The 24,589-nt window shown below is 46.9% G+C and overlaps 1 protein-coding gene, 1 long non-coding RNA gene and 1 pseudogene across 2 annotated transcripts; all 3 read right to left on the minus strand.

Annotated features, from left to right (window-relative positions):
- Positions 1 to 6,504: 6,504 nt before the first annotated feature.
- LOC123404419 lies at positions 6,505 to 7,849 on the minus strand. Its single transcript, XR_006611787.1, has 3 exons — positions 7,783 to 7,849; positions 7,000 to 7,098; positions 6,505 to 6,911 (listed from the first exon to the last, which is right to left on the minus strand). It is a non-coding gene; the product is annotated as an uncharacterized LOC123404419 (long non-coding RNA).
- A 117-nt stretch (positions 7,850 to 7,966) lies between these two features.
- Positions 7,967 to 9,033, minus strand: LOC123404418 (MADS-box transcription factor 16-like). The gene is made up of 4 exons (XM_045098343.1): positions 8,750 to 9,033; positions 8,576 to 8,642; positions 8,400 to 8,461; positions 7,967 to 8,215 (listed from the first exon to the last, which is right to left on the minus strand). The coding sequence occupies exons 1-4, from the start codon at positions 8,920 to 8,922 to the stop codon at positions 8,080 to 8,082; spliced, it is 438 nt and encodes a 145-aa protein (XP_044954278.1). The 5' UTR covers positions 8,923 to 9,033; the 3' UTR covers positions 7,967 to 8,079.
- Positions 9,034 to 9,862: 829 nt separating this feature from the next.
- Positions 9,863 to 11,942, minus strand: LOC123405140 (annotated as a pseudogene).
- Positions 11,943 to 24,589: the final 12,647 nt, after the last annotated feature.

A 24,589-nucleotide genomic window follows, 5' to 3' on the forward strand; every position in this document is an offset into this window, starting at 1 on the left:
AATAGACAGATTGTAGCAAAATAAAAAACGTTTGTATCAAATTCACACATGGTTGCAGCAAATCTGACGAAAAAATGTTGCATGTACCAAACTAGTGAGGCGAGCGGCCAGCGCGCGACCGGCCGAACGATTAGGCCGGCGCGCCCGATGGAAGCGATTCCAAAAAAAGGAAGTTTGTTTTTGACTCAAAGAAAAGAATTTTCGTGTGTGGTTTTGTTCCACCCATAGCCCCGCCAGTCCCAGCATAGCATGGGATGCATGCGTGCATGTCATGCCATAGTGTGGGCTAAAGCACCTGTCTCTCTTCCGTGAGAACCAATCCTATTTTGACAAGGCGGTGTGTCACGTCGCAGCCCACCCCACGGAGGATGCACGAGATGTAGCACGGAGGGAGATTACCAGGCTGCCCTTGAATCGCATTGAATGACACCTCGTTGCGCTGCAAAGATTGGCTATTTTTTAAAAAAATATTGCTTTTTTTATTCTTTTTTAAAATATAGTGTTATTTTAAAAATTTACAAAAATATGGTCCTGTCGGCCTAGCCAAGACCAATAAGTCCCAGTCGGCCTTGGCTTGGCCGACAGGCCTGTCGTCCTCGAATTTGGCAACCTATCGGCCTAGGCCAATTAGTCCCTGTCGGCTTTGGCTAGGCTAATAGGGACTAATTGGTGTTGGCTAGGCCAATAGGTGCATGAATTTATTTATTTTTGCATGAAATTTTTCCGTCTAACTTTCGTGCCATTTCATTTGCCGTCCAGTTTCCCGCCAATTTATCCGCGATGAACCAACTGAGCACAGAAATAGATATGAATATGTCTCATACATAAAATAGACACATGTCTCATACATAATTAGATAGCCATGTCTGCAGTGATAGATAGAAGGGCAAGAGCTCTGCGTCACTCACGACGTCTGCCTTGACGCTCTGGTGGTGTGGGAGGCGTACTCCATCCAAACCTGTGGGGGGCCCTAATGTTACGAAGAGGAATCTCGGACCCGCACTGGTCATTCTGTGTATCCTGTGTGGGCCATGGTGGAGGAGTTGAGAACATGTCCAACCACATGTTTTGCTCCATAGGTGGCTCTTCTTGTTCACTCGCGCACCCGGATCCGGACGCCAACGCCTCATGATATGCATAGGATCCTGCACGAGGGACCATACCAGTTGGATGTGGCTAAAACATGAAACCCATAGTAGGACTGTGTTGTTGCGGACTTGGCTGAAACACGAAGCTCGATGAGGGAGCCTGGTGTTGTGGCTGATGCCACGCCGAACTGCCATCCTGGTTAGGAGGGGTGGATGGGGCATCGGTTGATGTTCTAGACGTGGACGCGGCTGGTTAGGAGGGACGCGGCTGCTGCTGGTGCTGCTGCTGAACAACGTCTGAAGTGCAGGTGCACGTGATAGCTCTATAGACATCTCGTATCTTCTGTTCCAAGCGCTTGGCCCATGGCTAAATCTGAGACCTCGGTACCAGAAAAGGTCCACTGGACAATTGTCGATCAAAGTTCATCACCTCAGTATGAAGACTGTATGCCAACTCACCCTGAAATTGTCACGAGGATTAATAAGTACGGAAGACAAATTATGTAACAAGAAGTTGTATTAGGTAAAGAAATTGTCACGAGAATCATGCATCCCTTCACTGCTCTGACCATACTCGTAGCTATATTCGGCTTGAGGTTCACTCACCGACTTTAGCACAGGGAGCAGTAAGGCCACAGGATTACATCCCCTACGCTCGCAAGCTTTTAACCAGTGAACCCACTGGTCGTCTCGCTCTATATGCTTTAAATACCAAAAAATATTTACACTGAATCGGGGTCCATAATGCATGAACACCGACGGTGTGTGTTTCAATATTGAACCCTGAACAACTAGCCAGCCATTCTGTCAACTCACTAACAGATCATGTTTTAGGGGAAGTCACTGGCACCTCAATGTACTGAAATTCACTAAGATCAGCTCCCATCTTATTTATTTGAACAGTACTAGGACCATAATGCAAACATAACTTCACTAAATCAGACATCTCTGCTGACCTAACAAATTATTCAACAAGGGAAAATTTGAGACGAAGGACAAACCTAAATATATTTCCCAAATCTACCGGAGATCCGAAAAATATTTAAACTACTTACTTGACATGCCTAAATATATTCAAATCTAACAAAAGAAAACAAAATATTTAAACTACTATATGTACTGACCTAAATATATCCAATTGTACCGTAGCACCTAAAAATATTTAAACTACTTAATTCACTAACCTAAATATATCAAATCAACCGTAGCACCTAAAAATATTTAAACTACTTAATTCACTAACCTAAATATATCCAAATCTATCGGAGCACCTAAAAATATTTAAACTACTTAATTCACTAACCTAAAAGTATTTTACCCTTGAAGCGTGCGTAGAAACGACGAACGTCGTTCGACGAACACCGATAAAAATGACGAACGCAACAACCACCACCACCACCTCCAACTGCACCACAACAACCACCTTCACCCACACCTCCACCACCACCACCACTACCACCAATACCACCACCTCCACCTCAAACTCCACCACCACCATCAAAAAAGATTGAACAACACCACCACGAACTACCCTATCGCGAGTGAGACGGATGGTTTGGCTGCTCTAACCCTATACAATAGAACTACGGTGAGAAATGTGGAAAAAACGGCTAGGATTAAGTATAGGTACGAGAGATTTTTTTTGGCGGGGAGTGAAGGAAAGAGGAGAAGGAGATAAGGAGGAGGAAGAATGGGAGGAGGAGGAAGAATGAGAGAAAGAGGTGCGGGCGGCGGCTGGGTGGCTGGCGGGCCACCTATCGGCCACACCAGAGCCGACAGGCCTATCGACCAGGCCCAGGCCGATTGGCCAGCCTCCAGGGCGAGAGGGTGAGGGGCGACATGGTCGGGCCAGTAGTCGTCCTCCACGTGGCCGACTGGACACTACTCGGTCGCGCCTACGCCGACAGGATGCAATCGGCCCCGCCTGGGCCGTCTGGATCCAATCGGCCACACCTGAGCCGACGCCACCCTATTTTTGTAAATTTTTAAAATAACGCTATATTTTTCAAAAAGAACAAAAAAAGCAATATTTGAAAAAAAATTAGCCAAAGATTGCACCTCGCCGTTCATTTAATGTGCATGGTATGCTTCGCATGCAGCTTCGACTTCATTTAAGGTTAATCATTTGCTCCTAGACTTCATTTATACCCAGCCTCTACAGGATGAATGTTCTACGCTCACGCGATGCGAATTTATGAAGATGCACAAAAATGCGACGCTGGCCGCTGCTCTGGAGATGTTGCAACAAGGCTGCTTGGACAGCTGCTGCAGACAACAGGCCAGCTGCATGTCAACTTTTCAGAGGTCTTTGCTTGCCTCCCTTGATGTTGATGGCTTGTAGACCAGAGATGTGAAACAAATAAAACGCTGTAAACGACGAGAGACAAACCACGAGATGCAGCAGGCTGCATGCATGCGCGTCAACCTCCTAGTGTAGAGGCAATTGTTTGACATGCCTATTTGGTCGCCTCCTTTGATGGCTACCACAAACGTCGAGCTCGAGCTGGTGTCTGGTGGATACATACTGATGGCACCCGACCCGAGTCTTTTCTCTAGTTCCAATCCAGGGACCTAGGGCTAGACCTCAGCAAGACGACGTCGTGTGTCTTCTATCACGTTATATTGTACGAACACAAACACAAACACAACAACACATGTTATATTGTACGAACACATCACGGATTTTGCAAGGTAGCTAGAGAGCTAGAGTAGTTATAGCATGGAAATTGCAAGACAGTATCTAGAGAGAGAAAGAGAGAGAGTAGAGAGAGAGGGGGAGGGAGAATGGTAGAGGACTAGAGAAAATTGTTGTAGTCTATCAACCATGGACTTGCATTGGTGCCTTGGCTCGTGGCGCCAACCAAATGAAGAAAGGGAAAGAGAAGGCATGGCAAGAGCAAGTTTCGATTTGAGTGTGACGCTGCCACAATCATGATCATGCACGTCTAACTACTTTTCCTACCTAAACAGCAGACTGTAATTTAAGATAAGTACACTGCGACTGCTGCTAGACTATTTAGTTTACTTGTTAATGCACTGTTAAGGTTTAACTGATCCCTATCCCGCGATAGAAAAGTTAATTTGGTTTTACTCCTCTAACGTGTACCTAACCGATCCCCTAAAACCGTTAGTGGAAGAAAAATTATTCTCCAACGCCTCTCCCTCCATTAATATACTCGGTCGCTACCGTTCGGTGTAAAAGCTGAGCCTCTTCCTTGCCTCTCCCCCTGACACTGCCTCTTTGCCGACGCACCTCCCGGTGATCGCCCGTCGGCCTCGCCGCTACCTCATTGCCTTCCTTGGCCATCACCGCCCTTCTGCCCGACGCCGAGCTTGTTCGCCCCCGTCGCCTTCGTCACAAACAAGGTGAAACGTCGTCATCATTGCCATAGTCGATTCATCGGATTGCCTCATATCTTCTTCTTTTTCCGTCGACCGCCGCATATGACCTTGTGTGCACACCATTGACTGCTGCAGGTCATTCGCACACGTCGTCGCCCCGCTGGTTTGACCTAAACGACGTCGGGCGGTCGGTGCACCACTATGGCACCGCAAGTGTTCGAAGGTCTTCCTAGGTGAGTTTTTTCGTTCGTTTTTAACCAAGCTGATTGGATTAAAGCATGCCACTTTAATTACAGATGAAGAGGTTGGGGAAGATAGTAATCCGAAGAGGAAGAAGACGACAATGTTTTTGAAACCACTGTAGGCAGGATTTCAAGATGATGTTCGGCGGCCTAGGAGAGGGTTGCAGTTTGATACACATCAATATAATAAAGCAGAGGGCCATGCTAAGATCATGAGGGACTACTTTACTCCATATCCAACTATCCGGAGAAGTACTCCCTCCGGTTCTTTTTAGTCTGTATATTAGCTTTGTCCGAAGTCAAATTATCTCTACTTTGACCAAATTTATCGAAACATGTATCAACATTCACAATACCAAATTAATATTGTTAGATTCATTACGAAATGTTGTTTCATGAAATGTATATTTGGTATTGTAGATGTTGATATTTTTCAATATATATTTGGTCAAACTTTGTAAAGTTTGACTTGACACAAATCTAATATGCGGAGTAAAAAGGACCGGAGGGAGTACTTTCACCAACGCTTTCGAATGCACGCAAGTCTTTTGTTGAGCACTACAAAAGCCGTCGAGAGGTATAATGATTGGTTTAAGGTCTAGAGAAATGCAAGTGGAGAGATAAGTGCAAGCTTTCTCATGAAGTGCATTGCGGTTGTTCGAGTCTTGGCATATGGGTGTTCGGTCGATGTAGTTGAAGACTATGTATTGGTGAAGACACAATCTTGGAGGCCGTTCGAAGTTTCACTAAAGCAGTTATCGTTGTTTCTGGCCCGGAGTACTTGAAAGAACCCAACGAGGAAGACACCCAGAGGCTGATGACAAAGGGCGAAGAAAGAGGATGGTCAAGGATGCTTGAATCACTTGACTGTATGCACCGGACATGGAAGAATTGTCCTGCAGGGTAGAAGGGTGAGTAAAAAGGCCACTGCAACGATCCAACGATCATTCTTGAGATAGTTGCAACGAAGGATCTTTAGATATGGCATTCATTCTTTAGTTTGTCTAGATCTCACAATGACTTGAATGCATTGTCGAGATTACCACGATTTTCTAGACTTATTACAGGAGACACTCCTGCTTGCAACTACTCGGTCAATGAGGACAACTACTCGATGGGTTATTACGTTGCGTGTGACATCTATCCACCATGGGCCACATTAGTCAAAACAATTCCATGTCCAAAAGGTAACAAAAATATTCACTTTGAAAAGTGTCAAGAAGCTACTAGGAAATATGTGGAGAGAGCCTTCGGTGTGCTTCAGAAGCGCTTTGCAAATGTTCATGGCCCTGACAAGTACTCGAGCTCCAAGGTTCTATGGCAGACCATAACTTGTTGCATAATACTGCATAACATGATCATTAAAGACCGGAGAGATATGCGTGAGAACTTTCGGCACATCACCAACGACACTCTGGTGGAGCTAGTATGATACGAACATGATCCTCTCATTCCTTGAAGAGCATCGCAAGATCAAGAACCAACAATTTCATGCTCGGCTCCAAGATGATCTTACCGAGCATCACCGACAACATCATAACGCTTCCGAGTAGTTATAGCACATATTATTTGCTACATTTGGACCATTCGGTATGTTCAAATTTGAAGAATTTGGTGTGTAAACTATATTGGTCATTTTCTTGAACATTCATATTATGTTTAGTTTCTATAGGTGTGTTAATATGCAGTTGTAGTGTATATACTAGAATCGTAATGTTTAGAAAAACAAAAAATTACTCCGTCAAATGTAGGGAATGGGCTAGGTTCGACCAAACCTTAATGGAGGGTTTACTCCCCTGTATCCTCCTTTATTTTTAGGGGCTATGTTAGAGTTACCCTAAACCGTTTCCTGCAGTGATCGTATTACAATTTTTTTATATCGTCAATGTCTTACATATTCCCATGCCAGCATTGACAAAACAAATTTCTATGTTTCAGAAAAAAACTGGATTTCTTCAATGTTGACATAACATTTTCTCTAAAATTTTCAACCAAAATTGTAAACACACATGTAATTAACTTGATAAAATAAGCCAGGAACGACTGATTAACCGAAGGGCGGGTAGTGGGAGCTGTCGTAGGCCATGCCGTGCAGGTCGGGCTGGCCGGACACCAAACCGAAGGCGTACATGTCCACCGAGCCGCCGCCGCCGCCGCACATCTCCACCGCCGCCACGCCGTCCCACCCGCCCAGCACCGGGCTGTCCATGAACCCGAACACCGGATCCTCGCGCATGACCTGCATAGGTAGCACACATCATCATCAGCCCGGATTTATGCATGATCGTTGATATGGATATAGTTAGCTAGGGAGCGAGAATTGTCACCAGCTCCTCCTGCAGATTCTTGTATTCCAGCTCCTGCTGCAGGTTCTTGTATTCCAGCTCCTGCTGCAAATTCTTGTATACCTCCTGGGAGCGCTTCACCTGCATGCACATATGGATTTGAAGAGCAAATGCATGTATTATACTCCCTCCGTTCCTAAATATAAGTCTTTTAAAAGTTTCTAGTAGAAAACTACATACGAATGTATGTAGACATACATTAGAATTTAGATTCACTCATTTTGCTCCGTATTTAGTCCTCTAGTGGAATCTCTAAAAAGACTTATATTTAAGAACAGAGGGAGTAAGTACATGCACGAATGCAACAAGGTGCAGCAGGAGGCACCGAATAACAAGAGCTAGAGTCTACATATACAGACATGTTGCCGTGCTCTTTTGTTGCTTGTCTAACTGCATTTTCGTTGAGAAAACCTCTCAAGCAAAAAACGATGGATTCAGAATGAAATTATGTGGGGAAAATATCGCTGTTCTCCATGCATGATGCAGGTCATGAAGTGCAGTTAAACGTACGGAGAGTAACAAATAAAATTATACGATGTGACCAAATGAGGGTACAATACAGAGAGATCAGGTGAACACATGGTTTTTGGGCGGTGACATGGAGAACCAATTAACCAAATAACGAAACTGCAACAAGTGGCAGGAGTAATTATAGTTTTGTGGCACCAGAACAGCCATCCATGTGCACCAAATTGGGCAACTTTTGAAATTATCGGAATAAACTAATCCAATTTATGGAGAAGAACTGTTTGGAAAAGTTCTCACCTTCCTCTTGTAGTTTTCAGTCTGCCTTCTGATCACATGATACTGCAAAAACGAAAAATATCAGGAAACAAAAGATCAATTAAGCTGTTTTACGTTGTTAATGGAAGCAATTACATGCACACGAGTTGGAATTAAACAAGAAAACCTTCAGAACTGAACAAAATCATGAAACCACTTCTTTATTCTCTACTAGACAGGAGATGTGGAACTAGCTTATATACATCTACCAAAGAGCTAGCATACGAAAAATGCACGGCCGGATCACACAGCAGATGAGTGAGCCAAAGAAGAAAACAATTAACCAGCAGCTAGAGTCTGTGCGTGCGTGCGTGCCTTCCTCTGACGAACCACCTCGAGAGCGGCGTCGACGCTTTGCTCAAGGCCGCGCAGCTCCCCGAACCCCAGCGCGTCCAGATCCTCACCCATCCTTTGCCTGCCATCCCATCATCGATAGATATATGAACAAAAGCATATTACTAATTCGAATCGATCCCCCCGCATAAAATCCATGAAAGCAGAAAGCACCAAATTTGTTGGAGAGCTCCCATCCCATGAAACAAGAATCAAGAATGCTTCTGAAATAAAAGGAGGAAGGAAAGAGGGAAGTGATTATTTACCTGATCTCGGTGCGCAGGTTCCGGTTGACGGCCTTGAGATGGCTCAGCGTGCGCTGCATTTCCTGCGACGAAGTCGAAATCGGACCCGAAGCAAATCAGCCAAATCGAAGAAGGGAGATTGATGGATGGAGGGGAAAGATAGAGAGAAGCAGCAAGCAAGGAAGGAAGCAAGCAACCTCATACTGCTCGGTCCAGAGGCTGGTCCCGGTGGCCTGCTGGTAGCGGTCAAGGACCCCCTTGATGCTGCAAGAAGAAGAAGAAGACGAAGCTGCCTCAGAGTAAGAGATGCAATCAGGCAAGCAACAGAGAGAATGGAATGGATCGGATGGAGCGAGGAGTTGGTGGCGTACTCGGCGCCGTCGCTGCAGAAGTGGTGGTGCTTGCCGGTGGCGGAGAGCATGACGATGGCGACCTGGGCGTCGCAGACAACGGCGAGCTCCCGCGCGTTGTTCATGATCCCCGACCGCCGCCTGGAGTAGGACGCCTGCCTCCTGCTCGCCTCCTCGACCCGCTTCGTCTCCATCTTCCGCCGCCACTTCTGCAGCTGGCTGGGTGTCGTACGTAGAAGAGGGAGGAGAATGGCTGGTGTCGACTGTGGAGCGTGCTCTGTGTACCGTCCGTGTCATCTGCGTGCCCGTTTCGATCGGGGAGTGAACGATGATGCACTGCATGCATGACACCATGGCGAGTGGCTTTGGCTTTGCATGCACCGATGACCAGCCCAGCAGACTGGCCGTGGCAGAGCAGGGCAGGTGAACGGCCCCATGTCATGCTGTCACCGGCCGGTGGGTTCGTCCAAGCACCAACCCTGTCCTCTGATGCACCGTATCAGTATGAAAGGCTGCCGCGCGATCTCCCTGCAGCAAACAAACCTTCTTTCCTCTCTCTCCAAGTCCAAGACTCATCCCATGCATGCTCATCTGTTTGCTTGCAAACAAGAGTAGTTCTACTACTGCTAACAGTTTTTTACCGTTGCTCCTGATAGTATTGCATAGATAACACGAGTGGCAGTGATCCATCATCATCATCATCGTCATCGTCATCGTCATGCACTAGCACTCCATTAAATCGCTAAGTTTGTGACCGTTCCAGAGTAAGCAGGAAACGTGCATGAAATAACGTACGTACGGGCAACGCGTGGGTACGAAACGCCTCGCACGGCCGTGACAAACTAGGCCGGCCATGCAGGAGATGTCGATCGTCGCAGCCCATGCAGACGGTGTGTGCTGCGACCACGGACAGACAGGGTCCGGTCTTTGTTCTGTTTTACACAGAGAAGTGGCAACTGCACCGCGAACGCGTTTGCTTGCCTCCTTCAGAGCGAAACATATGCGTGCGCAGAGATTCTGGAGGTACGAATGCGTGGGTGATCGGCACGAGTCTCATCAGATCAAAAGCAGACATTGTTTCCTGGTTCCGATTTACCATACTTATTAGTACATGCAATAATAGGATGGTTTCATTTTATTTAGACCTTGCGTTTGTGCAGCCACCTTAACAAAATCATACATAAGTTTCTTTTAACCCTAACCCTGAACATAAACACTGGTCTCAAATTTGGCATGCAAACAACAAACAACGATGGTTCTCGACGTACGGGTGCGTGCGGTAGCTAGATTAGAACTTCGATCGGAGCAATGCTAGTTCCATGGCGACGGGAACCAGGGCGAGTATTGATACTCTTCCTGCGTCGTCGTTTCCTTGTGCTCCTGTGCCTGCGGTGGCTCCAGTTGGAGCGGCGGGGCTGGGATGGGCATGGTCAAGGTCATGCTCTGCGGTGTAGTGTCCCGCAGCGGCGGCAGATTCTGTCGAGGATCCTTTGCCGGCGGCGGGGTCCGGAGACTCTGGACATGCATCGGCGGCGTGGGCGTGGGGACGGCGACGGGTTGGACGGCCTGCCCCTGCCCGACGACGCGCTGGAGGAAGGCGATGATGTAGGCGTCGCGCGTGGCCGCCGCGGCGCGCTCGTGCGCGCGCTGCTCCTGCTCGCGCTTGAGCCGGGCCACCTCCTGCCGGCGCCAGGCCTCCTCCCGCGCCGCGCGCTCCGACTCCCGCTTCTCCATGGCCGCCAGGAACCGCTGATGCATCTCCTCTTGCCTCTGGACGACCTGCTTCATCACCCGCTCCAGGAAAGCCATCATCTTCTTCTCGCTGACGCCGCCGCCGCGCTTGCGCTTGCCGATCCCCGCCGCCGCCGTCTCGCCGTCCTCGGACCCGTCGTCGTCGTCGGACTCAGACTCGGACATGGACGGGAAGCTCACGCCTTGCAGCAGACTGGCGGGAGGTGGCTGCAGAAGCTCCACCTCCACCGCCGCCGCAGGCGCCGCCCAAGATACAGGAGCTGGCATGACCGGGAACCTCGGCGGCGGCATCGCGCTCATCGGCCGCTGCGGTCGCGCACGGGCGGTGGCGGCGTGCAGCGCGTCGAGGGCCTGGGAGAAGCGGTAGCTCGTTCCATCGTGCCTTCTCTTGGCGTGGTTGTAGGACCTGTGCAGGCTCTCGAGCTTGTCCTTGCACTTGCTGGCGCTCCTCCCCTCGTAGCCCAGCTCCGCGAGCTTCCTGGAGACCTCCTCCCAGAGCGAAGCCTTGCCCTTGATGGACACGTCGCGGAAGGCGGCGGCCATCTCCGACCGGATCGTGATGAGAGCCAGCGTCTCCTCCCGCGCCCACGGGTTGCCGACAGAACACGGCCCGCCGCCGCTGTTGCCGCCGGAGTCGCCGAGCATGTCGACTGGTCGGCGGGGAAGCTGCTGGGGCCGGCGGCGTAGCTAGGCTGGCTGCGTCGGCGGTGGGCGGCTTACTAACGGGTTTGGAGAGGAGATGACGACGGTGGCTGGGGACGGGAATAGGGTGATGCACGGGAGGCAAAGGTGAAGAGGGAGAAAAGTAACTGCAAAAGTAAGGGCAGGTACCGACGGGAATTCGTACCAATTGATCTCTACCCTACGACCCTTCCATTTTTGAATTTTGATCTTCATCTCCCAACGACGAGAAGCACCGCTCCATCCGTTCACAAAAAGAAACTAATTCACATTTTGATCCTTTTGACAAAGTTAAGCACGTTTTGAATCTGGTTTGAATTTATTTTTCTCGGATATACACTTTTTCCTACCGTCGTCGCATTCGGCGATATGATATCACCGCCTACCGTCTCGTGTTATTGTGGTAGGGTACACCACTGCACCGTCTTGACCTCGACAGTAGCCTGTTACACCCTACCACTAGGGTCTATGGCGGTAGGCCCGGGAGGGGGGAGTGGAGGTAAGTGAGTGAGGGGGGACACCCACCCATTCATCATCAAAAGCTTTCATCCCCGGGCTACTGCCCTTTGCCCCATCCAAACCCCTCTCAAATATCTCTTTATGGAACATGTGCACGAGCGCTTGAAGTTGTTTTGGTGGAGGAGTACCCGGCGTAGCCGGTGTCGGTGTTTCGAGTGGCGCATGAGGAGCACCGCTACAACTTCGCGATCCTCATGCATCACCAACTCGCTGACGGGGAAATGTACAACGAGTTCGCGAGCACGAAGGCAGTGGCGTACATGGTCACTTAGGCTTGAACTTCTTTGAGGTGCAGCGAGCGCTCTACATGGTCGTGTGTAGTACTCGGGCAGGCTGCAATGTGATCGCAACGGAGTTGGACAAGGAGGCGAATCTGGTGGCGCTGGCGATCGCGTAAGAGCGTGTCAGCAGCTCTGCGTCGTTCCTGTCACCTATGTTGTTCGCTCCGGGCAATAATGACCATTAAGCCGACCCGTCTACTTCTATAGTTGACATGACCTCGACCATCGACGTCCATGCCACGGGCTCCAACGAGGAAGAGTATGTTTTTTCAACCTTCGAAACCACGAACTAACGGACATCAAACTCTTCCTTTCTTTCTAACAGCATAGCAACATAGCCCTATGGGGGCCTAAGAAGCCAAGCTTCGTCAACCAATCATATTTATCTATTGATGCCTACTTACAATCATGCTTTTCCCTCATCCTAGCGAGATCGGGACCCTTTGTCCCGCCCATTGTAGCATGTGTGTTGCCCAGGGCATAAGAGGCATGATGACTTGGACATGGGATACAGAGGTGGACGTATCCTATGTGGTCAGAATCATGTCTCATGTCTTACTCTTCCTTCCCGACGATCGTGCAAGATGAACTAGGGTTGGAGGGATTGAAAGAGCTTACTTCTCTCATCGCGGAGCCATCTCGATCCGCAAGAACAGTGGAGAAATGTAGGAGATCGGAGGAGGAGTGGAGAAAATGTAGGAGATCGGAGGAACTAGCTGGAGGGATTGAAAGAGATTACTTCTCTCTTTGTTCCTCTCGGGTGGTAGGTGGAAGATGGGGGCTGGCTTGATGGGTGCGCCCCACCAGTTGGTCCCCGTAGCTTATAACTGTTCAAGTGCCTATCGCGTGGGTCGATGGCGGTAGGGTATAATACACTACCATCGGGGGCCCTAGTGGTAGGGTTGAGGACACATTGTGCTGGTGTTTACCTCTGCTGACGTGGATAAGTCGCGTACCGACAGGGGGCTCGACAGTAGGCTGTTATACCCTAGCACCATTGATCCCGTCGATAGGAAAAGGGGTCAGATCTTGAAAAAAATTCAAACTAGGATTAAATCTGACTTAACTTTATAAAAAGGGTCAAAACATTAAATTTGGCCACGTCCAGAGGTTACTCGCACGTGTGGTCTCACCAAATGAGAATGGAAGGCATGGCAACACACCTCCCGTTCGACCGTGAGATGGTGCGAGGAGCACCTAAATGACAAATGCATGCGGTCGCGTGCAAGTTTGACTACAACTAGATCAAGATGGGTCTATATGTCACCAAAAGTATATCATTAGATTCTTAAACGGATGTGGGTTTCAAACATATATTTTTCATCTATATAATACATATCTAGCTAGTTAAATTATCAACCAAAAACTACGTGCATTACCCTATAAACCGAGACGAAGGGAGTATGTCATAACCGCCACCATCAAATTTCATGAAGATTAATTTTGATGGTGCTTTTTAGGTAATACGCGAGAGCGAGGGCGGAAGTCCTATTCTACTCCCGAGCTCAAATGCTTTCTCGTGAAGAGTAAAATCGAAAATAAAAAAAAATAAAAAATAAATCTAATTTTTTTGTGATAAACTTTGACCAATTTTTTTACATGCATGCCAAAATTCAGCCCGAAATAACATTCATAGAAGTCACGGTGTTAAAAAAATATCATCAATCCAAAAAGTATTCAAAATAGCATTTTTTCATCATCAATTTTGTTTTTTTTTTGGCATGACTTTCACAAATGTAATTTTGAGCTGAAGTTTTACAAGCATACAAAATATACAAATGTACTCCAAAAATAGTACTCCATACTGTAAAAATGTTATTGTATATTCTCCATACTGCAATAAAAAGTTTATGTACACATAATTATTTTTCATGAGTAAATATTCAATGATTTTATAAGTAAATATACATTCTCTATGCACTGTAATGAGTATACAATTCTTAAATATGCATACACACAATTCCACTAAAAATGGATAGGTCCATACGCCAAACAAAATATGTTTTTTTAACACAAACAAACTGTAAAAAAATCATCTATATTCTACCTGCAGCATGTACCCTAAGATTTTTGCACATATGCAAGAAGGAGCACGTCGCTATCAATATCGATTCAACTCACTGCATGCATGCATGCAATTAGCCGGCCAGCAAGTCGCGAGGTTTGTTGCACCAGAACCGCTATCTAATTGTCTAACTAATTTAAATCATTGATTAGTTACGTGAGTGATATCTGATCTTTTTGAAACCTGTCGACCCATTTGTTTGCTGCTAGGGTGGGATACGTGGAGGGCTATTGCTTAAGGGGTAACTACCATGTGGGTAGGGTGTTGGGCTGGTTTACCAGGAGGACATTCTCTTTCGTCCAAAATATGACGCACCATGGTTTAGTCCATGACACGTTGCATGCACGCATTGTGAGCGGAACACGAACGATGCTAATCAGTAATCACACACAGACACACAGAAACACCATGGCGAAGGCTTCTTCCTACTCGTTGGCGTGTTTGCCTTGCATACATGCATGCATGCGTTGCCTACCATGGTCCATGGACGAGTCATGAGCGCATGGAAGCAGAGGCCAGGTGAGCGCCACATGCATGTCACCCCGGCTCATCCAAAGCCAAGCACACGGAAGCACCAACCAACCCGTGTCCCCCCGCCCACACTGATCCACCGTATCAGCAAAGTCTGAAAGGCTGCATGCAGATGCAGTGCGAGCGCCCTCTGCAGCCAACCCGCTTTCCCCTCCTTCCTTCTCTCTGCAAGTCGCCTCATCTCGTCTGGTTGCTTGGCAAACAAGAGCACTGTTGCAGTTTTCGCTGCTACTACTAACATTGCATAAATCATACTGCTGGCACGCAGTGATCAAGTAGTACAGTCGTGCACCAGCACCCCATGAAATTGCTACGTTTGTCACTGTTTGTTGGTAGAGTAGACTGTAGACACGCAAATAAGGTACGTGCAACGGGCAGGAAGCAAGACGTGGGTACGAGACGCTGCAACGCCGTGAGACCAACACGCGGTGCCAGCTCCTCCTGCGCACAGACCCGATGTCGTTGCAGATTGGGCGGACAGAGAGGGCCCGGTCCCCGGTCTTTGTCTTTGCACACAAGCGGCAACTGCTCCATGGACGGTGTAGTACCATCGACAATGCAAATTGCAGCACCTGCAGCATGAAAATCAATAGCACTTGTACATTGACGGCCCTGCCGGATTGCCGCACTGCCTGGGCCACGTACTACCTCACACTACTCGAACCAACAGCGGCCAACAGCGGCGACTGATTCAAGCCCGCGAGTTACAACAGCCCCCCCAGCTCTCGAGCCCTCCGCCGTCCGCCAACACGTCGTGCCACCACGTCACATCCCAAGCTTGCAACGGCAGCCGGGGCTCCCGTTGTTCATCCTCCTCCCGTCGCAACAGTGGCCAGAGTTGTTGCCGCCGCTGCTTCCTTGCTTGTTCTACTCCTGTACGATGCTGCTGTTCCTCACCAAAGGGAGGAGACGAGGAGAGAGATTAAGAGGAGATGAGGAAAAAGGAGAAGGAGCTGCTGCTGCTCCTAATGGACGTTGTTGCTTCTGCTCACCAAGGAGAGGAGGCAAGGGAGTGGGATGAAGGGGAGATGACGGAGAAGGAGAAGGAGCTGCCGCTCCTTTCATATGCCGCTGCTGCTTGCGCCGCTCCTAGCTCGGATGCATCTTCCCCTCCCTCGGCGGCTCGTGGTGGCACAAAGAGGAAGAAGAAAGGAGGTGTGCATGAGTAGAGGAGGAAGAGATGAGACATTGGCATGGGATAGATAAGATGGATGAAGGATCCGCTCGACCAATCAGACAACAACGAAACTTTACCGAGTGTTGCACTCGAAAAATCCTTGTGTCTTTTATTTATCATCTTTTTTTTTCAAAATTTACATATCAATTTATCTGTAAAATCTTCTCAAAATTTTACTATGGCTTAAAGAAGTCATATGGGTGCACCATACCAATTTGCAAGCTTTCTCGAGTTCGGTTGCATATTTTGAAATTTTAAAACCAACAAACTACATTTGCGAGGTCGTATCTCCGCATATTCATGTTTGAAATCCATTTTATTTTCTCGAACAGGTTCAAGTATGATTCTTCAAAAGAAAGTCTTCAATTTTTCTCATGCACTTGGAGTTAAATTTTGAATTACTTTTGAAAAATTGGCATAAATTCATTTAAATGTACAAAAGTAGATAGAAAACTAGAAAATATATGAAACTTGGGAATTGTGCATTGAATATGGTCTACTTACTGTGATAATTGGATCGGTGCCATTGTGCAACTCATTTTTATACTTGCTTCACAAAACACATACATTTTTTACACTTATAAAATGAAAATTGATTTTTTTGTACAAATAAGTAGGAAACTCTATTTTGCAACATTCTTTATAATGCCAAGATGCACCTATGTGTCTAATATGCAAACATTATAAAAAACTATACAATATATATGTCCACCGCCTTAGTCATTTGACTTGAATGCCATAAATTACAAACATGATAGCCCATTTTGTGCAGGATTGTTTTTCAAATTTGCCATATTCAAAGTTTGATTTTTTTTCATAGTATCTGGTACACATAAAAGGAGTCCATGCGAAAGTATTGGATTTCTTAAACTTTTATTCATTTTCTTTCATTTTTTTTTTCAAAACTAGGTCAAAATGGTCACCATGACTATTCATAGCAAGGGGTTGAATCTTTCAAAACTATAGGTGGTTCTTCCATATAGTGACTACTTGTGTACCTAAAACACATTTTGCTATTTTCAGGACAGAGCTATCGCACACTTGCAACTCAAATTTGAATTTCTTTTGAGAAATTTACACAAATTCATTTAAATATACAAAAATGGCTGCAAAACTAGAAAATCCATGAAACGTTGGAGTTGTGGATAAACTATGGTCTACTTACTCTGATAATTGGATTGGTGCCATTTTGCACCCTCTTTTTGTACTTGCTTCACAAAAAATACTCATCTTTGACACTTAGAAAATGGAAAAATCAAATTTGTACAAAAAAGATGAAAACTTTATTTGACAACATTGTTGTTGGGGAACGTCGCATGGGAAACAAAAAATTTCCTACGCGCACGAAGACCTATCATGGTGATGTCCATCTACGAGAGGGGATGAGTGATCTACGTACCCTTGTAGATCGTACAGCAGAAGCGTTAGAGAACGCGGTTGATGTAGTGGAACGTCCTCACGTCCCTCGATCCGCCCCGCGAACAATCCCGCGATCAGTCCCACGATCTAGTACCGAACGGACGGCACCTCCGCGTTCAGCACACGTACAGCTCGACGATGATCTCGGCCTTCTTGATCCAGCAAGAGAGACGGAGAGGTAGAAGAGTTCTCCGGCAGCGTGACGGCGCTCCGAAGGTTGGTGATGATCTTGTCTCAGCAGGGCTCCGCCCGAGCTCCACAGAAACGCGATCTAGAGGAAAAACTATGGAGGTATGTGGTCGGGCAGCCGTGAGAAAGTCGTGTCAAATCAGCCCTAATTGCTCCATATATATAGGAGGAGGGAGGGGGGCCTTGCCTTGGGGTCCAAGGGACCCTCAAGGGGTCGGCCGAGCCAAGGGGGGGAGGACTCCCCCCCCCCAAACCGAGTTGGACTTGGTTTGGTGGGAGGAGTCCCCCTCCCTTCCCACTTCCTCCCTCTTTTTTTTTCTTTTCCTTTGATTTCTTTTTCTTGGCGCATAGGCCCCCTTGGGGCTGTCCCCCCAGCCCACTAAGGGCTGGTGTGTCTCCCCAAAGCCTATGGGCTTCACCGGGGTGGGTTGCCCCCCCCGGTGAACTCCCGGAACCCATTCGTCATTCCCGGTACATTCCCGGTAACTCCGAAAACCTTCCGGTAATCAAATGAGGTCATCCTATATATCAATCTTCGTTTCCGGACCATTCCGGAAACCCTCGTGACGTCCGTGATCTCATCCGGGACTCCGAACAACATTCGGTAACCAACCATATAACTCAAATACGCATAAAACAACGTCGAACCTTAAGTGTGCAGACCCTGCGGGTTCGAGAACTATGTAGACATGACCCAAGAGACTCCTCGGTCAATATCCAATAGCGGGACCTAGATGCCCATATTGGATCCTACATATTCCACGAAGATCTTATCGTTTGAACCTCAGTGTCAAGGATTCGTATAATCCCGTATGTCATTCCCTTTGTCCTTCGGTATGTTACTTGCCCGAGATTCGGTCGTCAGTATCCGCATACCTATTTCAATCTCGTTTACCGGCAAGTCTCTTTACTCGTTCCGTAATACAAGATCCCGCAACTTACACTAAGTTACATTGCTTGCAAGGCTTGTGTGTGATGTTGTATTACCGAGTGGGCCCCGAGATACCTCTCCGTCACACGGAGTGACAAATCCCAGTCTTGATCCATACTAACTCGACTAACACCTTCGGAGATACCTGTAGAGCATCTTTATAGTCACCCAGTTACGTTGCGACGTTTGATACACACAAAGCATTCCTCCGGTGTCAGTGAGTTATATGATCTCATGGTCATAGGAATAAATACTTGACACGCAGAAAACAGTAGCAACAAAATGACACGATCAACATGCTACGTCTATTAGTTTGGGTCTAGTCCATCACGTGATTCTCCCAATGACGTGATCCAGTTATCAAGCAACAACACCTTGTTCATAATGAGAAGACACTGACTATCATCGATCAACTGGCTAGCCAACTAGAGGCATGCTAGGGACGGTGTTTTGTCTATGTATCCACACATGTAAATGAGTCTTCATTCAATACAATTATAGCATGGATAATAAACTATTATCTTGATACATGAATTATAATAATAACTATACATTTATTATTGCCTCTAGGGCATAATTCCAACAGTCTCCCACTTGCACTAGAGTCAATAATCTAGCCCTCACATCACCATGTGAATTACATTGTAATAAATCTAACACCCATACAGTTCTGGTGTCGATCATGTTTTGGCCGTGGAAGAGGTTTAGTCAGCGGGTCTGCTACATTCAGATCCGTGTGCACTTTGCATATATTTACGTCCTCCTCCTCGACGTAGTCGCGGATGAGGTTGAAGCATCGTTTGATGTGTCTGGTCTTCTTGTGAAACCTTGGTTCTTTTGCTAAGGCAATGGCACCAGTGTTGTCACAGAACAAGGTTATTGGATCCAGTGCACTTGGCACCACTCCAAGATCCGTCATGAACTGCTTCATCCAGACACCCTCCTTAGCCGCCTCCGAGGCAGCCATGTACTCTGCTTCACATGTAGAATCTGCTACGACGCTTTGCTTGGAACTGCACCAGCTTACTGCACCCCCATTAAGAATAAATACGTATCCGGTTTGCGACTTAGAGTCGTCCGGATCTGTGTCAAAGCTTGCATCGACGTAACCTTTTACGGCGAGCTCTTCGTCACCTCCATATACGAGAAACATCTCCTTAGTCCTTTTCAGGTACTTCAGGATATTCTTGACCGCTGTCCAGTGATCCACTCCTGGATTACTCTGGAACCTACCTGCCATACTTATGGCCAGGCTAACATCCGGTCTAGTGCACAGTATCGCATACATGATAGAACCTATGGCTGAAGCATAGGGGACGGAGCGCATATGCTCTCTATCTTCATCAGTTGCTGGGCACTGAGTCTTACTCAATCTCGTACCTTGTAACACTGGCAAGAACCCTTTCTTGGACTGTTCCATTTTGAACCTCTTCAAAACTTTATCAAGGTATGTGCTTTGTGAAAGTCCTATCAGGCGTTTTGATCTATCCCTATAGATCTTAATGCCTAGTATGTAAGCAGCTTCTCCTAGGTCCTTCATAGAGAAACTTTTATTCAAGTAACCTTTTATGCTCTCCAAAAGCTCTATGTTGTTTCCAATCAGTAATATGTCATCCACATATAATATAAGAAACGCCACAGAGCTCCCACTCACTTTCTTGTAAATACAAGATTCTCCAACCACTTGTATAAACCCAAATGCTTTGATCACCTCATCAAAGCGTTTGTTCCAACTCCGAGATGCTTTCACCAGTCCATAAATGGATCGCTGGAGCTTGCACACCTTGTCAGCATTTTTAGGATCGACAAAACCTTCGGGCTGCATCATATACAACTCTTCCTTAAGGAAACCGTTAAGGAACGCCGTTTTGACATCCATCTGCCAGATTTCATAATCAAAAAATGCAGCTATCGCTAACATGATTTTGACGGACTTAAGCATCGCTACGGGAGAGAAAGTCTCATCGTAGTCAATTCCTGGAACTTGTGAAAAACCCTTTGCCACAAGTCGAGCTTTATAAACGGTCACATTACCGTCAGCGTCCGTCTTCTTCTTAAAGATCCATTTGTTCTGAATAGCCTTGCGGCCCTCAGGTAGTATCTCCAAAGTCCACACTTTGTTCTCATACATGGATCCTATCTCGGATTTCATGGCCTCTAGCCATTTGTTGGAATCTGGGCCCACCATTGCTTCTTCATAATTTGCAGGTTCATTGTTGTCTAACAACATGATTGACAAGACGGGATTACCGTACCACTCTGGAGCAGCGCGTGATCTCGTCGACCTGCGTGGTTCAACAGAAACTTGAACTGGAGTTTCATGATCATCATCATTAACTTCCTCCTCAACCGGCGTCGCAATGACAGAGGTTTCCCCTTGCCCTGCGCCACCATCCAGAGGGATGAGAGGTTCGACAACCTCGTCAAGTTCTATCTTCCTCCCACTCAATTCTCTCGAGAGAAACTCCTTCTCGAGAAAAGTTCCGTTCTTAGCAACAAACACTTTGCCCTCGGATTTGAGATAGAAGGTGTACCCAACTGTCTCTTTTGGGTAACCTATGAAGACGCATTTTTCCGCTTTGGGTTCCAGCTTTTCAGGCTGAAGCTTTTTGACATAAGCATCACATCCCCAAACTTTAAGAAACGACAACTTTGGCCTTTTGCCATACCACAGTTCGTATGGTGTCGTCTCAACAGATTTTGATGGTGCCCTATTTAAAGTGAATGCAACTGTTTCTAATGCATAACCTCAAAATGATAACGGCAAATCAGTAAGAGACATCATAGATCGCACCATCTCTAACAAAGTACGATTACGACGTTCGGACACACCATTACGCTGTGGTGTTCCAGGCGGTGTTAACTGCGAAACAATTCCACATTGTCTTAAGTGAGCACCAAACTCGAAACTCAGATATTCACCCACGATCAGACCGTAGGAACTTGATCTTCTTGTTACGATGATTTTCCACTTCACTCTGAAATTGCTTGAACTTTTCAAATGTTTCAGACTTGTGCTTCATCAAGTAGACATAACCATATCTACTTAAATCGTCAGTGAGGGTGAGGAAATAACTATATCCGCCGCGTGCCTCTACGCTCATTGGACCACACACATCGATATGTATGATTTCCAACAAGTCACTTGCACGCTCCATTGTTTCGGAGAACGGAGTTTTAGTCATCTTGCCCATGAGGCATGGTTCGCACGTGTCAAGTGAATCGAAGTCAAGTGACTCCAAAAGTCCATCAGCATGGAGTTTCTTCATGCGCTTTACACCAATATGACATAAACGGCAGTGCCACAAAAATATGGCGCTATCATTGTTTACTCTAACTCTTTTGGTCGCAATGTTATGTATATGCGTATCGCTATCAAGATTCAATATGAACAATCCTCTCACATTCGGTGCATGACCATAAAAGATGTTACTCATAGAAATAGAACAACCATTATTCTCAGACTTAAAAGAGTAACCGTCTCGCAATAAACAAGATCCAGATATAATGTTCATGCTCAACGCAGGCACTAAGTAACAATGATTTAAGTTCATCACTAATCCCGATGGTAGCTGAAGTGACACTGTGCCGACGGCGATTGCATCAACCTTGGAACCATTTCCTACGCGCATCGTCACTTCGTCTTTCGCCAGCCTTCGCCTATTCCGCAGTTCCTGTTTCGAGTTGCAAATATGAGCAACAGAACCGGTATCAAATACCCAGGCACTACTACGAGAGCTAGTTAAGTACACATCAATAACATGTATATCAAATATACCTGATTTTTCTTTGCCCGCCTTCTTATCTGCCAGATACTTGGGGCAATTGCGCTTCCAGTGACCCATACCCTTGCAATAGAAGCACTCTGTTTCAGGCTTAGGTCCAGCCTTGGGTTTCTTCGGCGGATTGGCAACAGGCTTGCCGCTCTTCTTCGAATTGCCCTTCTTGCCTTTGCCGTTTCTCTTGAAACTAGTGGTCTTGCTCACCATCAACACTTGATGCTCTTTACGGAGTTCAGACTCTGCGACTTTCAGCATCGCAAACAACTCGCCGGGAGACTTGTTCATCCCTTGCATGTTGTAGTTCAACACAAAGCCTTTATAGCTTGGCGGCAGTGATTGAAGGATTCTGTCAGTGATAGCCTCTTGCGGGAGTTCAAACCCCAGTTCAGCTAGACGGTTTGAGTACCCAGACATTTTGAGCACATGTTCACTGACAGACGAGTTTTCCTCCATCTTGCAAGCATAGAATTTATCGGAGGTCTCATACCTCTCGATCCGGGCGTTCTTCTGAAAGATAAACTTCAACTCCTGGAACATCTCAAATGCTCCATGACGCTCAAAGCGACGTTGAAGTCCCGGTTCTAAGCCATACAAGACTGCACATTGAACTATTGAGTAGTCCTCCTTACGCGCTAACCAAGCGTTCTTAACATCCTGATCAGCCGTAGCGGGTGGTTCATCTCCTAGCGCAGCATTAAGGACATAATCCTTCTTCCCAGCTTGTAAGATTAGCTTAAGATTTGAGTGGTTCATGATCCACTTACACTATCCCAAGTCCGATCATCACGTGAGTTGAGTATAGTTTCAGTGGTAAGCATCCCTATGCTAATCATATCAACTATATGATTCATGATCGACCTTTCGGTCTCATGTGTTCCGAGGCCATGTCTGCACATGCTAGGCTCGTCAAGCTTAACCCGAGTGTTCCGCGTGCGCAACTGTTTTGCACCCGTTGTATGTGAACGTTGAGTCTATCACACCCGATCATCACGTGGTGTCTCGAAACGACGAACTGTAGCAACGGTGCACAGTCGGGGAGAACACAATTTCGTCTTGAAATTTTAGTGAGAGATCACCTCATAATGCTACCGTCGTTCTAAGCAAAATAAGGTGCATAAAAGGATTAACATCACATGCAATTCATAAGTGACATGATATGGCCATCATCACGTGCTTCTTGATCTCCATCACCAAAACACCGGCCCGATCTTCTTGTCACCGGCGCCACACCATGATCATCCATCAACGTGTTGCCATCGGGGTTGTCGTGCTACTTATGCTATTACTACTAAAGCTACATCCTAGCAAAATAGTAAACGCATCTGCAAGCACAAACGTTAGTATAAAGACAACCCTATGGCTCCTGCCGGTTGCCGTACCATCGACGTGCAAGTCGATATTTCTATTACAACATGATCATCTCATACATCCAATATATCACATCACATCGTTGGCCATATCACATCACAATCATACCCTCCAAAAATAAGTTAGACGTCCTCTAATTTTGTTGTTGCATGTTTTACGTGGTGACCAAGGGTATCTAGTAGGATCGCATCTTACTTACGCAAACACCACAACGGAGATATATGAGTTGCTATTTAACCTCATCCACCTCCTCGGTCAAATCCGATTCAACTAAAGTTGGAGAAACCGTCACTTGCCAGTCATCTTTGAGCAAAGGGGATTACTCATAACGATGAAACCAGTCTCTCGTAAGCGTACGAGTAATATCGGTCCAAGCCGCTTCAATCCAACAATACCGCGGAATCAAGAAAAGACTAAGGAGGGCAGCAAAACGCACATCACCGCCCACAAAAACTTTTGTGTTCTACTCGAGAAGACATCTACGCATGAACCTAGCTCTGATACCACTGTTGGGGAACGTCGCATGGAAAACAAAAATTTTCCTACGCGCACGAAGACCTATCATGGTGATGTCCATCTACGAGAGGGGATGAGTGATCTACGTACCCTTGTAGATCGTACAGCAGAAGCGTTAGAGAACGCGGTTGATGTAGTGGAACGTCCTCACGTCCCTCGATCCGCCCCGCGAACAATCCCGCGATCAGTCCCATGATCTAGTACCGAACGGACGGCACCTCCGCGTTCAGCACACGTACAGCTCGACGATGATCTCGGCCTTCTTGATCCAGCAAGAGAGACGGAGAGGTAGAAGAGTTCTCCGGCAGCGTGACGGCGCTCCGGAGGTTGGTGATGATCTTGTCTCAGCAGGGCTCCGCCCGAGCTCCGCAGAAACACGATCTAGAGGAAAAACTATGGAGGTATGTGGTCGGGCACCCGTGAGAAAGTCGTGTCAAATCAGCCCTAATTGCTCCATATATATAGGAGGAGGGAGGGGGGCCTTGCCTTGGGGTCCAAGGGACCCTCAAGGGGTCGGCCGAGCCAAGGGGGGGAGGACTCCCCCCCAAACCGAGTTGGACTTGGTTTGGTGGGAGGAGTCCCCCTCCCTTCCCACTTCCTCCCTCTTTTTTTTTCTTTTCCTTTGATTTCTTTTTCTTGGCGCATAGGCC

This window comes from Hordeum vulgare, chromosome 6H (genome assembly GCF_904849725.1).
Source record: "Hordeum vulgare subsp. vulgare chromosome 6H, MorexV3_pseudomolecules_assembly, whole genome shotgun sequence".
Classification (NCBI taxonomy): Eukaryota; Viridiplantae; Streptophyta; class Magnoliopsida; order Poales; family Poaceae; genus Hordeum; species Hordeum vulgare.

What these genes read in the sequence shown, in the direction of transcription:
- LOC123404418 (XM_045098343.1), bottom strand. Translation starts at nt 8,922, where the DNA reads ATGGAGACGAAGCGGGTCGAGGAGGCGAGCAGGAGGCAGGCGTCCTAC. An exon ending in TTCTGCAGCGACGGCGCCGA is followed by an intron (nt 8,643 to 8,749) that starts GTACGCCACCAA and finishes TTCTTCTTGCAG; the next exon opens with CATCAAGGGGGTCCTTGACC. An exon ending in TCTGGACCGAGCAGTATGAG is followed by an intron (nt 8,462 to 8,575) that starts GTTGCTTGCTTC and finishes ACTTCGTCGCAG; the next exon opens with GAAATGCAGCGCACGCTGAG.